A 17,626-nucleotide genomic window follows, 5' to 3' on the forward strand; every position below is an offset into this window, starting at 1 on the left:
TATATATAGAGGTGAGGACACACAGCTTTTCCAAAGTATTATGACCCCTTCTTTATTTCTTTGCTAGGATTCTATTTCAAAACATATAACATTTGCCCACCACTTTACGTTTGTGATCTTTGATGAATTTCCTACTGGAGTTATTATTGCTAGTTCAAATGCATCCATCACATTCAGGGAAATATAAAGTAGACAAAGTCATGAAAACATTTGTGCACCAGTTTTCCCAACAGTAAAAAAAATGTCACAGAAGAATACTAAAAGAAAAAAAAAAAAAAAAAAGCATGACATGACATACCCGTATCTTGATAGCCAGCTCCTCCCACCTCTGGTTAATGTGAGTTAGCTCCGGCTCAACCATACGGTTATAGCTATCACTCTTATTCATCAGCTCAATAGCATGGTCTCTGATCTCATCAACCTGGCTCCTCAAGTCATTCATTTGTTTCTGCATTGTCTGAAATGAACAGAGTCAGAAGCTAATACATGACACTGTAGTACTCAGCCATTGCAATACTGGAAGACATGTTGCATCTAGTTAAAAGTAACTGAAAGTAGACAGAAAATAAAATGTACCTTTATAGTTTCTCTATGAGGGGTTAAGCGTTGCTGCTGTTCTGACAGCCGACTATGAGATCCAACGATAGTCTCAGTGCGACCCAGCCATTCTTTGATCTTTATTATCTTTGTTTGAAACTCGATAAACTGGGTTTCCATATTGTCTATTTCTTCCTGTTGGTTGATATTATAACATAAAATTGTATGTTTTCAAAGGGAAACAATTCAGCTTAGTTTGAGCTGATGATTAGATTATTATTTCAAAAACAAACCTGAACTTGAATCTTCTTTCTACTCAGTCGCTGAGATAACTCTCTCATTTCTAGGGAGGCCTTGTTGACTTGACCCCTGGACTCTGACACATCGACCTCTTCAGAAAGATCTTGAAGCTGATTGATTATCCCATTGATGGATTCCAACAAAGGCTCTTTTTGCAAGACCTCACCGTCCAAAGCCTGAAATGAAGTTGATATTCTTGAGCAAAACCTTATATTCTAATAGTACTAATACTGTAGCAGTGAGACAATTATAATGCCTACTATCATAGTACTTAATGGTAGAAATAACTAATAATTGTTTTTTCCTCTCTGATAAGCTAGATAAGAGGGTTTTGTGAAAATAATAAGGTTTAACTCAATCACTGATACCACAGGGATTTTATAAGATCATTAAATAAGCTTGCCAGATTTCTATAATTGTATTGAAGGCATCCAGCAATCAGGCCCATGGTGGCTGAGTGGTTAAGCACTGGGTTCTGAAATGACAGGATCTTGGTGAAGACTAAGATTTTGAATTTCAGGATTGTCAGGATGCCCCTGAGAACTCCAAACTCTAATAGTTACCTGACATTAGTTGAGGAAATTAAAGTCAGTTGTTAACCATTCACTATAGAAACAGATGACTATTACATTATCTGCTCCGTAGATCACAAGGTCTGGCAGGGTTATTTTACTTTACCACCAACCATTATTCTAACCCAATACTCTGATTAAGATGAACTAAAATATGTATGTAGGCCTACTGTTATTGTTAACAAACGCACACACACACACACACAAAATAATAAACATGTATAAAATATGAGACAAGTCACAAATAGAATTTCTAAAAGCAATCTAAACTCTACATCCAATTAAAAGTGTTGCGGTCATGTGGTCAACTTACCCCAACTAATCTATATATATTAAAATGAAATTGATGAGTCATATGGTCAACTTACCACAACTAATCTATATATATTAAAATGAAATTGATGCGTCATGTGATCAACTTACCACAACTAAACTATATATATTGTTACGAATCTCACTATCCAGGCTCTCTGCAAACTGCACCATACACCACCAACTTAAAGAACTTGACAACTCAGGGCTCCAAAGTAACGTAACACTTTAATAGTTGAATAAATAACAGCCAATACTGTACAATTGGCAACACGTACACTGTACAAATATCTCTCCGATAACACCGTTCCGCCGTATCAACTCTTGCTCTGGCCTCTCCGTCTCGTTCCGGGCTTGCACTGGGTTCAACAGTCCAGGACTGACTTCACACACTAGGCTCGTTGTGTCAGACTCGATCGCAGACCAAGATCAAGACGCCAGTCGTCTCAACTGTACTTGACAGTACTCCGCACTGAACCATCGTAATGCTCCGTACAGAACCACACCGCTGAACTGTGCTGTAGTCGACCGGACTGTAGTGAACCGGGCTCTGAACCTTGCTGTATTGAGCCCATTTTCTCAACCGTCTTGACTGCGACACCTCCGCTCTTATATAGGGTCCCTACTGGCCTTCTAGAACCGGACAGAACGCCGCTCGACATTTCTGGGTGGTCAGGTGACTACAACTCTCGTGACGCTCCTGAGCTCTGTTCACGACGCCAATCCTGCTCGAACCTTCTTGTTGACACTCATCTCGGCTGACCGTCGTAGCTTGTCATGGTTGACCGCTCGTCTAGCGCTGGCCTGGGGCGATTTGCGTCGGCTGACTACACACACACCACTACCCCCATCTGTGCCATCACCAGGTTTATAACAATATTAAAATGAAATGGATGCGTCATGTGATCAACTTACCACAACTAAACTCTGCTCTTCCTCTAAATTTCTCTTATTGCTCTCCTCTATCTCATCCAGCTTATGATTGGTGGATGTAATAAAGTCATTCACTGCTGCCAACTCTTTCCTCAACTTCTTTGTCAGCTTTAGAGCCTTCTCTAAATCAGCTTTGCTTTTTTTAATCTAGGAAAAAGATTTTTTTTAAATGATTATTTAAACAGCATAGATGATTTAAAAACAAAAAAAATATTCTATGAAACTATCACACCATATTTATTCCTAGCATAAACATTTTGTTCTATCCGTGCTCAATGCTTTTTGTTATACTGATTGCCTTTTTACTTGAATACATCATTATATAACATGAGAGCCAACATATCAATCAAAGCTGTTAGCTAGCGATAATGAAAATAAAGTTTATCTGGAATCTCTGTAGAGTTCTATTTGATTCCTAATGGAGTGCATATTAACCAAGTATTAATGTTCAAGAGTTAAATAGTAAATGACATGTTTGTAAAGAAATCCATGTTAAATGTTTTCCTCCATATAGTATGGAATCATAATGAGTAATAGTTTCTATCCATTTTATATGTTACCTAGATGTAATCTAATCTATAATAGCAACTTGTACAAGTGATGCTTGTACCATATACCTCTAATTATGTAACTGATGTGTTTGTAACAAATATTGGTCTAAGCTATGATTGATGTCTTTTTTTTGTAACAGATTAACGTACAGTGAATATTACAATCAGATGCCTGTGTCTATATCTGTAAATGTATGTACAACGGATGTATACCATGTATCTACCACTATATGATGTATAAATTGTACAAATATGCCAGTATATACTTGTTAAAATGTGTCTATATCAAACACTAGATATTGTAGGATTAATAGAAATATCTGAATCAGGTACTGTTCATTTGGGTGTGTTGTTTTTTAAATTTAAAAAAAATAAAACATTTTTGTCATTAACAATATTTAAGTTACTCCTGACAATTATTACAAAGTAGCTTCTAGCAAAAATTAAATTATGTTTGGTAAAAAAAAATAGAAGCTATGTAATAAAAAAAAGTTTACTACTGGTAGATAATAGTTCTAGATGCAAAGTTGTAGGACAAATTTCCTTTGAGATAATTAAAATTAGAATCATTATTCATTGACTGGTAAAAAAAAAAAAAGCTTTCTATTCTAAACAATAGCTGACAAGCAAATTGAAGACTTTGTTTCCATGTAGTGTTGATGTGTTCAAGGACCATAAAGTCATGCCGCATGCCAGACATGTTGATCTAGTTCTAAAATGTTGACACTATATATCACAGTACTGAAGAAATGTACACAACAGTGAAAAGCCACAAAGACTAAGCTAAACACAACACCATTAGAAACCTTTTTTTAATTCACACAAAAGTTGTGTATGTTTAGACTTAACTAGTTGAATTTATAGCGTGACGGTAATCTTCATCTGATTATTTTAATTCACAAGAACAAAAAAAGAGGTAGAAAATAAAAAATGGGGAATTTTTAACATTTTTTGGGGAATTTTTTTTTCTATTGTAGAAATGACACCAGGAATTCATCCCAAGAATAAAAATAGTAAAATATTGGACACTTAATTCTTTTTCATTCTTAAGAGTTAGTAGCTCTAGAATTAATGAAAAAAAAAATTATCATATAATTTAAACTAACTGTTTCTTTTAAATTATTAACAGCTGGAAACACAATCTCAAGCATAATTTATTTGTTAGTTGTAGTTCTAACAAGGTTATATACTATTAATATAAGATTAGGAATACAGCAGGTCTTGTTAATACATGTTTTTGAGTAATACTATTGGATTAAAATCTTATTGGTGAAATGAAAATGCTGTCTATTTTTTTATGATGCTTGAAATAAATTTAGGACAGAAAAAAAAACATCCCATGCAATTTTCAAAGTAACTTGACATCAAAGAGCCAAATGTGGTATTGAAATATATAACGACAACATGGAAAACACTGATCTACGATTCATGTCCATTGGGGCAGTAAGACCAAATCACTCAGTTTACAGGCTGACCAGTACCTGGGCACCTAGCTCATTGTACAGCTGCTTGATCGCATCCAGCTGTTTGCTCAGAGAGTCTGGAAAGTCCACCTGCTTCCGTTCAACTATCTGCCGGCCAGTTTTCAGAACCGCTTCTACCTCAGGCTTTAGTTCACTCATTGTTTTGTAGAATTTCTGTTTTCAAAGACGACCATAATCAAGTAGGGATACATACAGTGAAGGATAAGGACAGGGACAATACAGTTTGAAATTCTGTACACTGATAACACATTGAAGCTTTAAGCAACAAGGAAAGATGACAAATAAACATTTGTTTCAACATCTCAAATGTACATTAATATTAACTAAGTTCAGATTCAGACACAAAATATAAACTAGGCCATCTGTAAGCTTACCATTGTCAATAATTTAATATGGATCACTTTTGCAAAAAGGCATAAATGAATTTAGTTAGATGATAAGAAGACTAGTTTCTTTAGTACGTAAACATATTTTATAAGCTTACTATTGTAAGTATTGATCTGGATTAGTTATAGACAATCACCCATGATTAAGTGTATTGCTAGATATATATTTGACTATAATGTCAAAACATTAAGAGAGCAATAAATGGTCCTAAAAATGATTCAGATTTTATGTAGGCCTATTTCTAAACTAATATGTACTCAACGTATAATATCTTTTTATTGTCTTCCTGACATAGGTATAAACATGACCTAAGCAAGTCATTTTAAATAATGGAACTATCCAACAGAACAGAAAGAAGCTGTGACTAATTGACTGATGTGATAACATGCATTAGGGAAAAAATGAAACATGCAACAATCAAATGACTGTAACACAGTGACCAAGTAGACATATAGTGTAGTGACATTAAACGTGAGATAGATGATGTTTTGCAGAAATAAATGCATTGTCTCTAGAACTTGTTCAACATTTTTTAAAGGACTCAAGGCAGAAAATAAGGAACAGAGTCTTCAGATGTTCAGGTCAATTAAAACTATGATATTTGTTTGTATTTTTTTCAATGCAGATACAAAGTATAATTTTTGTAACAACTTGAATGTTTCTTAACAAATTGTAGAAATCTCTAGCCAGCAATATAGCTTTATTTATCTCAAGCCAAAAGGTATTATATACAACAAAAGGCCAACTAGAAAAAAACAAAAAAAACTACTAAAGCTTTAGGCATTATAAGTCCATTTCATGTATTTCATTGCATTGTGAGCCTACAGTATGGGGACAAAGTAATGTTGATCAATATCTATTGAAGCACAGAATGTTGAAGTTGTAGGATGATGTCATCAAAACAAAATGTGTTACCATGCAGTTGTCATGTCTTTCTTGGATGGACTCTTGATCATCACTGGGCACTTCCAGGAGGTGGACTGTGCCCTGGATTGCACCAAGCTCACGCCAGACATGGGTCATCTTAGGCTCAAAGTCGGCTGGGCGTTGAAACTTGCAAAATTTGACCATTACCTCTTCAAAATGTTTCTACAAGTAAGTATAAGACAATTTGTTAGAGATTGTAACATGTCCAACTAATCTTGTCTTACAAATTACAGACATTCCTTCAAAACAACAAATTCACTTGTAGAGATTTAAATATTTGTCTATTTAATACTGGTGAACTACTTGATTGAAGAAAAATATAAGTAAAATAATACATTATGGAGGTCACTATAAGACTAAACAGAATTCCATTATATGAGCTCTGATTTCAGACCATAGAACAGTCCTATGTAATCACAACTTTTGATGATGTAGTTTTATCAGTTAGTACATTTGCAAGAATTTAAAAGGCTAAAGATGTGCAAACAATGAATAGTGCTAAATATAAAAAATATCTTGCGGAAGAGCTTCTGTTCTATCATATAATTTATTTTGGATTATAATGTCTTATAACTGTTACATATTTGATAAGATTATTGGAAGCACTTAGCTTTATGTGCTCTGACATTCCCTCACAACAGAAGCTTATTACACTACAGCCCAAAACCTCCCACAAGATGTTGGAGGATAGTGGCAGACAGGGTTACAACCCCAGGGACATTGTTACAGCCTCGTTTGACAGTCATTGTGACATGTAGTGATTTGTAGTCACTTATGATAGACTGTGTTTTTAGTATGAGGAAAAAGCTCAGGGTAAAAGAGTTGAGATTTTTAGGTAGTTACAACTTGGTCGTTGGAGAGGAAGGACGTGTATCAAATATTTGTTGTAAGTTGTGAATTATTACTGTACATTGCTGTTAGTGTATTCAGAAGTTGGACTTGTAATTTTGTTCCTGAAACTATTGTTCAATTGTGTACCATTATGGCTGAATTACTTATCAAACTATTATCTTCACTCAATAAATGTATTGTCTGCTACACCTGAGTTGCTCAGTGCATTTTAATATTTGTTGGATACTTAAGACACAAGCTCTACATAGGACCACGACACTCGCCATATCAGGACATAAAGTAACATCAAGAGAGTTCATTAATAAAAAGCCGTTACAATACCACATGAGCAAGCATCTATAAAAAGGCAGATCATCAAACCTTAAGCAACTGCGTCTGCTTCTCCAGCCTGGCAGATGCTTCCAGCTTTCCCTGTTCTTTATATTCCAGCACACTGCGTTCTAACTCTTCCAAAAGTTCTTCCTGTTGCTTGAATTCCAGTTGTAACGTCTAAAGATTTAGATCCGGTTCTCATCAGAATAATAGGTACATATTTTATGCAGAGAATAATAGTGTAAAAATATGCCCTGCTGAATAAACTATTTGATACACAGAAAATGTAAATGCCCTTGGGTCTATTTATTTATTTTTGTTTTACAAATCGTGCAGGTTTCTTCAGAAAAAAATGATCATTACATCCTAATCAAAAGTTCCTACAGATTGGCAGGGAATGATGATTGGAATGGTTTGAACTTGGGACCATTAAAACTATAGTCCGAATTGCAGTATTCCATTTTATTTTAGATGTAGATGTAAAGTTAAAACTTCTCAACTCTTGGACTTTTTCAAAGCTTTGGTTTCCACCCCCTGACCCCCTCATTCAAGTCTTCGCCTCATTTAAAAATGAGGTCTAGGTCGGGACAGCAATAATATCCACAGATTTTGATCCCGACAAAGATCAATGACAACATTTGCAAAGATAAAGACACCAATGTATACAGAGTAATCTAGAGCACCAAAACAAAAGCTTATTTAGTTATAAACTTTTACCAACAGAACTCTATTTCTGTTTGTTTTATCATGAAATAGAAAGAAACACCACACATAGGCATCTCTCTTTTCACATAGACATCTCTCTTTGCACATAGGCATCTCTCTTTGCACATTGCACATAGGCATCTCTTTGGATTCAGTATATCACTAATGAAAGATGTTGTTTCAGAAAATAGCACCTACCCCAATAAATAATCCTTTTCTCCCTTGTTTCAAAAGAGGGCAAATTACAGGAAATCATAACCTTATAGAAGCTCAAAATTATTGTTTGACATATTTACTTGACCATTATAAGCTTTAATGAACAACACTTTTTTTTTCAGCAAGAAATTATTAGAACAAGTTTCCCTAGATAAACAAGTTCAACTAGGTACAACTATCATGGATGACTGTAACACACCATATTTTAGGTGTAATTTGTATAATACATTTCTCACCAAAGAACAAAGATATAGGCTATATAAGGTTCAATGCTGACCTCGTATTCCTGTGGTACATCGCCAGCTAACATATCAGCATCCAGTCTGTTCTGTAAGACTTGGGAGACCTCCTCCATCCATTGGGACATCTCTAGCATCTGGCGCTCAATAGTCTGAGCTCTTTGAATTGACTTTTCCAGACGCTGAATTTTATTTCTTGCCTTTGAGGAAAAGATAAGTAACAATTTAACAAAAACTCACTTTGATATAATTCAATATTATCCCTAGATGACAGCAGACAATACAGAGATAATTTAACAAGAATTCATTTGATATTATTCAATATTATCCCTAGATGATAGCAGACAATACAGAGATAATTTAACAAGAAATCACTTTGATATCATTCAATATTATCCCTAGATGATAGTAGACAATACAGAGATAATTTAACAAGAACTCACTTTGATATCATTCAATATTACCCCTAGATGATAGCAGACAATACAGAGATAATAACTAGAATACATTAATAAATTATACGTGGCAATCGATAATGCTATTGTCAATCTTGAGTTTGATCTCGTGTTTGGGAGGGGGGGGGGGGGCTGTTATACAGGTTTGGGTACTTTTTTGTATGTATCAAGGGTGATGGCGCTGTTATGTTTGAGCATTCATGGACCTGGGACCTGTTTGGTAACCAAGGTGGTACCAGACACTACAGAGACAACTAGACTACATGTCACTAAATGATCTAATGGCCCTGGTCCAAACATTCAATGCTACAAACTCCTTCAACTCTAAACAAAGTCTCCAACTCTTACATCACTTTCTAGTTTTTCATATTTCCTGAGAAATTCTTCCTGCTCTTTTCTCACTGTGTCCACCATAATGGAGTTGTCAATTAAATGACTGGCCAGTTCCTGGATGTGACGTTTGTTCTCTGTGGAATGGTTGGCCAGGTAATTCTCTACATCCTTTGAGAAGAAGATTTAACATATTAGACATTTCAAAACATTAAAACTAGACAGAAATTATATAAATAAAAATATTAGTTCAAGTAATACATACATTTAGCTCTTCAAAGATACATACGTTTAGCTCTTCAGAGATATCCTCAGCATCAGAGCTGGTGGCAGACGACCTTCTGACTCTCTTCTCTAAAGAGTCTAAATAGTTTCTTTCAATCTAAACAAAAGTTAAAGATGAAAATGTTCTTTATTCACAAGAATATAATTAATCATTAGTTTGAATATGACAGTAAACATTATCATTAGTTTGAATATGACAGTAAACATTATCATTAGTTTGAATATGACAGCAAACATTATTATTAGTTTGAATATGAATATTCAAACAATTTTTAATACTTACATCTAAGAGTTTTTTCATTTCATTCCACTTGGCGTCTGCTGTTTGAAATAATTTATTATACAAGTCCACCCGATTGTAGACATCATCCCAAAGAGCAGTCAGTCTCATCAACAGTCTAGCAAGATCCTGGAGATTTAGTTATATACAAAGTAAAACAAATGTCTAGAGATGATACATTCCAACAAGACTCCTAAATAGAACCTATAGTTGCTTTTCTATCCCCTACTTCTCTATGTTGTATAACTATGTGAAAATCTGCTAATGAGCTTACTTGGAGTGAGCCAGCCGGAGCCTCAGACAACATTGTTTTAGCTTCATCTGAGACTTCATTAACTTCTGTCTTCTTTCCTTCAATTTCTGCCTTCAAGTTCTAGAAACAGGAAACAGAGATTGAAACAAAAAGATATAAAAAACATACATCTAGAGTATATTTTAGGCCTTTTGACTAATACTTTCAACATATTAGAACCATTATTAAAGGTGGCAGATTTACTATCAAGTTTGATAAGTTTAGTGACATTTTATCTCTTAAAAAATCATAATTCATTTTAACTACTATATCAATTTGATCACTAAAAATTATTTTATTTCAGTTTTGAATGATTACATAAATATATTTAAGTTAACATTCCTTAGACGGACATTTCATTAAACAACTTTTAGTAAGGAAGATCTTAAAAGTACAGAAGCACTTGAAAAATAAGAATTTAGGTAAACAGCTGATGTTAAGTGCAGAAACTTAGGCCATAAAACAAATTATGGATAAATTATATGGCTTGCAGAATAATTTGTTAAACAGAAATGTTAATTGTGGATATTTTTCAGAACGAGTTTTCATTCTAAACATAATCTCTAAGTCAAATAATACAATAAATACATTGTAAAAACATCTTTCTTTGTTTAAGATGTAAAACTGAGATTCACAAACCTTAAATTTTTTGGTTTTTACTAGCAAGTCATTGGCATTAACTACAGAGTAGTCTTTATTGGTCAAACTGTCTTTGGTCTCTGTGAGCCACATGTTGAGAGCCTCTATTCTATCATAGATAGTTTGGCTCTTCCCCAGGGTATCCGCCAACCTCTGGTTCTGCTTGGCGGCTAGATCCACCAGCTTCTCCCACCGACTGTTTAAGTCATTGACTTGCTTCTCTACCTGGCTCTTGTAGGCTGCATCAGCATCGCTGGCAAAGTTTTTCCACATGGTGTTGACATTCTTAATGTTTGTCTGCAATGTTTTGATGTCTTCCTCAACACCCTGAGAAATGATAATTATACAGTTAGTATAGAAATAGGGTATGGATTTACCAATATATGATATATATAATATCAGTAATGTTAATTAATTAAACAACAAAAAATACAAAATTATTTTGAATGGAATTATAAATAGCAAAATTCATGTCATGCAAAGACATTCCTACAGAGTACAATATCAAAACATGAAAAAAGGATAGCAAAGGAAATCAAAAGAAACAAATGGTTCTCATAATAAATGATATCCTAGCATGGCAGAGGTGACTGGTCAATTGGACACTAGTAGAACTCGAAACCAAATAGAAATAGGATGTAATCATCTTCATTTTTGAAGTAACGTCTGTATTATATAAGATAAGATAAGAAATACAAAAGAAAAATCTAATAAAATACTCTGAAAGACACAAAGATAAAGGCACATTCCTCATTCCATATGCTAGGACAAATTTGTACAAATGCTCCTTCTTCCCTAGTGCTATTAGAGCATGGAATGGGTTGCCTGAGCTAGCCAGGAAAACCAGTGACTTGGCAGAATTTAAGTCATTGGTTAATATGCATGACTAAATGCATAACGTGTAGGACGTAACCATCTTCTTTTTTGAAGTAACATCTGTATTTTATAAGATAAAATAAGATAAGAAGCAACAAGCTACAGGTCAGACAAAGCAAAATCATATTAATTGGTACTCTTACGACAAGCTTTCAAATCCTGAAAAAAAAATTCATTGGTTAGAAAATAACAAATGAGAAGAAGAAAAGTTGTGTCCATTACATTGCTCTCTTGAAGCTGAGCCTGCAGAGCAGCCACGTCTCCAATGGAAGGGTCTGGAGCATGAAGAAATACATCCATCTCATTCATCCATTTAATTAGTCCATCCATTTGGTCCTGTGAATGCATTCATATCATTCTATTGTAAGTGCTAAAAAACCTTTTCATAAACGTAAATAGCATTATTACTGGTTTTATATGAATAAATAGAGTGTAAAAAAAATTATTTCTTGAAAATGTTTGACCTACCTGAAATTCTTTAGCATTAGAAACAGATTTCTCCAGTTTGGCTAACCTTTGCTCTATTGTCTTAGACACAGAGTTCCATTCTGCATTTAACTCATTTAAGTCCTCTTGAAATAGTTTCGCTCGGTCAGCTGGAGACTTTAGAATAAGATCCTGTCCAGTTTTGTTGATATAATCTAAACTGGGAGAACGGTCTTGGATTTCTTTAGTTAATTCCTGTGAAGGAACAGATACTAAAATTATATTAATTAGCAAAAAATATTAAGATACAGTGGCAATTAAGTTATCTCCCATGGAACATGGAAAGGTTGCATAAATCAGCCAGGAATTAGCAGAGTTTAAGTTTGTAATTAATATGCATGGCTAGATTAACACATGAATATGCGTAGGATGTAATTATCCTTTCTTTTAAGGGAATGTCTATAACTTATATTACAAAATATAAATTTTTCTCATCATATGGTAGTAAGAATCGTAAAGTTAGTAAGTCAGTAAAGTTCCAGTCTAGCATCTAACTTGACCATCCAGTTCCCCACGTCCCCTTTCAAGCCTTGCGATCTTTATCTATCATATGTTAGAATGAACTACTTTAGTGTGAGATTTTATTGCTTATTATATTAGTGTTTACTAATCAACAGCTATGTATACAAGACAGATCTTTGTGGAGACAGCTTGCTGCCCAATGCACTGAACAGTGCGGGAGGATCTATGTCTAAGTAAGTATATAGAAATTTTAAACATAATTTTTTAGTATTGGCTTAGTACTTATTACAAATGCAATAAAAAAAATGGGAACTAATCATTGGATGGGCACTGAGAAAGCATAACCTTTCAGTTTTATGTAACTCATTATTGTGTCACATACACCCTCAATAAATAAGTTTTAGTACATTGATAATCACCTTATAATTGTCAAGTTGAGAAACCAAAGTTTCAATGTTGGTCATTTGAACTTTTTCAGATTTGACGACTGAGTCAATCCCATGGATCCATTTCTTCAAAACAGTCAATGCTTCAATGTATGTCTGTGGAGGCACCTTGTCCAGAGCATCCGCCAGCTGTTTCTGTCTTTGGTCTGAAAAGAAAACCAAACATTCAATGGAAGGGAAACTTCCAAATGTTTCACATCTTTATTGTTCACACTCAGAATAATTCAAACTTTGTGTTACTTGACTTGAACAAATCTAAGAACTCTTTAACAATCTAAAAACTAGTTGTAAAAAAAAAATTACAAAAATAAGTTTATAACAGTTAAATTTAAAAAAAACAGATGAGATTAATAATTAAAACCTAAACAAATTTTTCATACCAAGCCTGATGACATGAAATAGGAACTGATTTAAACAATACTAGACATTTTTATGAAAGTTATCAATTAAAAAATGCAAAGTGATGAAAATACATGAAGTTGTAAGAAACTAAACTCTAAAACCAGATATAAAACACAGGAGACAACAATGAGAAAAAAAAAAGACCCACAGATAATGAAAGAAATAATGTAGAAACATTTTGTTTTTAAAACGTAAAAAAAGAATTAAATTCTTTGAATAGTTTTTTTTTAGCAACGACAACAAACAAATAATGGTTCTAGCTATTCGTTAAAATATTCAATTTGATATTGGAGATGATAACTGGTTTGTTAATTCCTCACATAAAAACCTACTCTTATCTTTCTTATAAGCTAATTGTGAGTTACATTCAAATGTGTATTGCTTTCCACATGACAACATAGCATATAGCACTATATCAACTAAGAAAGAGCATTACAGATTCAATTTTATTTAAAGATGTATTCAGAAGCTGCTATCAAATATAGACAACAAAACTGTGACTGGCAAACATTCAGATGTACCAGTGGGTCTAGTCTCTACTTACACTTAGGGGAATCTAAGGTCCATTGGATGTGTGGGAGGTGCATGGTAGGATGAATGAATGAAGTCAAAACAAAAATAATCCATGAGTGAAAAGATGATGAACAACAGCAAAAATAAAAAATGCTAGAAACTGAGAATATTGAACTATGGGATTCCTTTCCTTTTATTTCTATGTATAGTACTTTAAAAGAAACAATTCTTAGAATAGTCTTTTGCTCTGTGCATCAAGTTACATCAATAAATCAAATAGGTATATATTGCTAATACAAATTTAATTCCTTGAAAGATTGAAGACGAGGAACCATCTTTTCATTTAAGAGACTAAATATAAAATAGATAAATTATAAATGAAAAAAAAAGTTATTAATTAAATACATCTTGACTTTTCAGCCATTTTGTTTGAGATAACTACATAAATAAATGTACATATAACATATTCAATTTGATGGCTACCTCAATCAAGTTCTTCTTAATGTCATTTTATTTCTCACTAGTCTTTTTTTTATTTTTTGGAGCCATTGAACAAAAAAAAAAAATAAAAGCAGTTTAAAAGTTTTGATTTAGTATAAACAATAAAGAATTTTTTAAAAGTCTACTTTAAATAAGTTCTCACCTAGCTTAGAGAAGGCCTCTTGCCATCTGTGAGTGAAATGATCCAAGTCAGTTTTAATAGATAGCACTGTGTCAAACTGACGTATGATCTGTTCCCCATTCAAACGAAGTTTATCAATTCTGTCTTGATGAGACTGCATTGCTTTTACTTTCACCTGAAATTACAGACCAAAGCAAATAGAGAAACTTCATTGGTTTTATTAATTTAAACATTATCTAAATGAGAAGATTTTTACACATCCATTACAATTATAAGAAAATGTTATGATATTAAACTCAAAAGTTTAATGTTCAAGTTTTATTCTTAGATCTACACGAAGCTCTTATATTAAAATTATAAGGCTTGTGAAGCCTTGTCTTTGAGTCGGCATTAAAATGGTAATTGTCTTGCACAGACCCAAACCACTCTTGATAAAATGTTATTCACAGCGGCACAGAAGTCAGATGGCTGTGAACAACTGATAGTTGATTTTATTATATTATGTTTCCATCTCCTAGACTGGCTGCCAACTAAGGTTATAGAACCCAGTGTAACCAGATATTTTAGATATCAATAAAAGAAATATACACACATAAGCTACATGTCTAATTGGATGGCTGCCTGGTCGTGCGTTTTGCGCGCTGGACTGTTGTTCAGATTTATCGATGGTCCAGGGTTCAAACCCTGCCCGCTCCCATCCCCCGTCGTCCTGCGGGAGGTTTGGACTAGGAAGTAATTATCTTCAACTCTGAAGGAACATCCGAAACATGTAAAACATTTTACAAACATTTACAATTACACAACTAAAACATAGTTTAGAAAACATTTAAACCTACTAAAGAATAATTCACATTCTTAAATTATCTTATATAATACAGATGTTACTTCAAAAAAGAAGATGATTACGTCCTACGCGTCATGCATTTAGTCATGCATATTAACCAATAACTTAAATTCTGCCAAGTCACTGGTTTTCCTGGCTAGCTCAGGCAACCCATTCCATGCTCTAATAGCACTAGGGAAGAAGGAGTATTTGCACACATTTGTCCTAGAATATGGGACGAGGAATGTGCCTTTATCTTTGTGTCTTTCAATAAATTACTGTAGTAGCATTTGTCCAAATCTGTTAGTTCAGAAATAAAAATATTTAAGACAAATACTAGTGTTACCAATGTTTTATACAAATACAAATGTAAAGACACCTTGCACTGGTCCAACTGACGGATAATATCAGGAGATTCTTCTGCTATGGTGTCAGCTGATTTAATCCACTTTTCATAGGAAGCCATTAGATCTTGCAAAGCAGTAAGTTCTGTATAGAATTTTTTCATCTCATAATTCAAGTCTACCTGTTGTGAAAAATTTTGATTCAAGATAATTAAACAGAATGACCTTAGCTACATAAATAGAACACTAGTCTGAGTATACTTGCATTTAAAATGTGTAGACATTTTACCAAAAATGCAAGTTTAAAGTTGTACCTTGGTTTGAGTATCTGCTAGTTTTTCATTCAGTTTCTGCCACCTTTCTTCTAGGCCTTTCAATATAATGGACATTGCATCATAGGACTCACCAGCTGAAAAACAAATCATAATATCTAGTCTAAAATCAAGGTAATGGGAATAAAATCACCTGTAATTTTCTATTTCAAACTTTCACATGAGCTATTTATAGATTGTTTTTATAACCCATTAACAGTATCATGCCTGTACACCATATGTACGCCATATGTACTCCATTTGTACACAATATGCACACTATATGTACACCATACCCAACACAATTAGTTTTCATAATTAGTGAAAAAAACAAGTTGATGTAGATTTATCATGGCATACAAATCTTTAGCTATTTGGCATGGAAGTAAGTCAAATAGTACCAAAGAGAAGAAAACATTCTCTCTTTCAATTTAACCAATTAAAACAAAGTCTTAAAACTAAGACATTGAATGCAGGATACGAGCTAATCACTGATCTATAGAGCTAATCACTGACCTATAGAGCTAATCACTCACCTATTTTTAATTCTGTAATCACAGTTTTGCCCAAAGTCAAAAGTCTCTGTACATCTATTTGATGCGTCCGGATTGAGTTTTCAGTATCCTGCATGACAACAATATAACAATTCAAATAACACCATTTTTTAGAATTATTTCATTTACAAATGCCTCACCAAATGCTCCCATTAAATAAAGTAGAGATATTACATAGTATATAGTTGGTCTATTGTGATATGACGATGGCTACTTATATTGATAGCAAAAAATAACATGCATACATTTTTCTCTGCGACATATTGGTATAAGAAAAGTTAAGACTTTACTGCTTTCAAATGGTATAAGATTATAGACTGAAATGGGTTGCCTGAATCAGCCAAGAAAACCAACTGCTTAGCAGAGTTTAAGTCATTGATTAACATGCATGACTAGATTGACACATGAAATGTGCAGGACTTATCTTCTTTTTTGAAGTAAAGTCTTATAAAAACTTTCAGTACTTAGAAAAGAAAAAAAAAATGAAAACATTAACTTTCTAGATGTTGAGATATTGTTTGTTTAAAAAGTTACGAAAAAGTGGTATACTTTTGTTCTGGTCTTCTATATAGGTTTTTAACTTTGAAAAAATAATTTAATACTGAATTTGTCAAATATCTGCAAAAGGATAAACAGGGATAATTTTCTTTTCAAAATAGTTTAAAAAAAAAATATTTCAGCACCTAGGTTTCAATGTTGATAAAGAAAAACAAAAGTCCTATTTACACTGAACAGAACTGAAGCTCTTTAAAATCCATTAATGAACCAAAAATTAAATTATAATTAAATTTGTTGAACAAAATATTACCAGGATAAGAACTCTCTGTTCTTCAACAGTAAATGGCTCTTGAGGATTTTCAGACACAAGCAAATGTAAAGTGGACTCGGTCTTGTCCATCCAGTCTAGAAGACTCTTGAGTTCTAAATCAAATTCTGATCTGGAGGCAGACTCCATTCTTCTTCTTTTTGGAGCCGCAGACGTAGACTGCACTGTCTCTGATTCTATCAGCTCTTCTTCATAGAAATCTGAAACTTTGGAAAGTTCTACTCCAGAGTTGGCAATCTGGGAACAGCAACAAGTGAATACAATAAGAATTTCTTGAATTTATTATATTGTCAGTAGCAATTCATTTTTTAGTCAGTCATTTTAATTCTTAGCATTAAAACTATTTCACTATT

At 33.4% G+C, this 17,626-nt stretch overlaps 1 protein-coding gene across 16 annotated transcripts in view; it reads right to left on the reverse strand.

The window, feature by feature from the left end:
- LOC106077258 (dystrophin-like) overlaps positions 1-17,626 on the reverse strand; it is a 331,854-nt gene that overhangs the window by 160,980 nt on the left and 153,248 nt on the right. For 15 of the 16 annotated variants that reach the window (XM_056033067.1, XM_056033069.1, XM_056033060.1 and 12 more), the window contains 21 exons: positions 17,256-17,510; positions 16,430-16,517; positions 15,897-15,991; positions 15,618-15,764; positions 14,437-14,590; positions 12,852-13,024; positions 11,953-12,165; positions 11,707-11,820; positions 10,609-10,935; positions 9,952-10,050; positions 9,681-9,806; positions 9,402-9,494; positions 9,131-9,283; positions 8,366-8,527; positions 7,216-7,344; positions 5,992-6,165; positions 4,687-4,842; positions 2,637-2,801; positions 831-1,013; positions 577-732; positions 299-457 (listed from right to left, as the gene is read on the reverse strand). In XM_056033067.1, the coding sequence (XP_055889042.1) occupies positions 299-457; positions 577-732; positions 831-1,013; positions 2,637-2,801; positions 4,687-4,842; positions 5,992-6,165; positions 7,216-7,344; positions 8,366-8,527; positions 9,131-9,283; positions 9,402-9,494; positions 9,681-9,806; positions 9,952-10,050; positions 10,609-10,935; positions 11,707-11,820; positions 11,953-12,165; positions 12,852-13,024; positions 14,437-14,590; positions 15,618-15,764; positions 15,897-15,991; positions 16,430-16,517; positions 17,256-17,510 (3,321 nt within the window). The remainder of the gene's footprint in view (positions 1-298; positions 458-576; positions 733-830; positions 1,014-2,636; positions 2,802-4,686; positions 4,843-5,991; positions 6,166-7,215; positions 7,345-8,365; positions 8,528-9,130; positions 9,284-9,401; positions 9,495-9,680; positions 9,807-9,951; positions 10,051-10,608; positions 10,936-11,706; positions 11,821-11,952; positions 12,166-12,851; positions 13,025-14,436; positions 14,591-15,617; positions 15,765-15,896; positions 15,992-16,429; positions 16,518-17,255; positions 17,511-17,626) is intronic. The other variant, XM_056033064.1, reaches the window with a different exon arrangement.

Source organism: Biomphalaria glabrata, chromosome 6, assembly GCF_947242115.1.
Source record: "Biomphalaria glabrata chromosome 6, xgBioGlab47.1, whole genome shotgun sequence".
In the NCBI taxonomy this organism is placed as follows: Eukaryota; Metazoa; Mollusca; class Gastropoda; family Planorbidae; genus Biomphalaria; species Biomphalaria glabrata.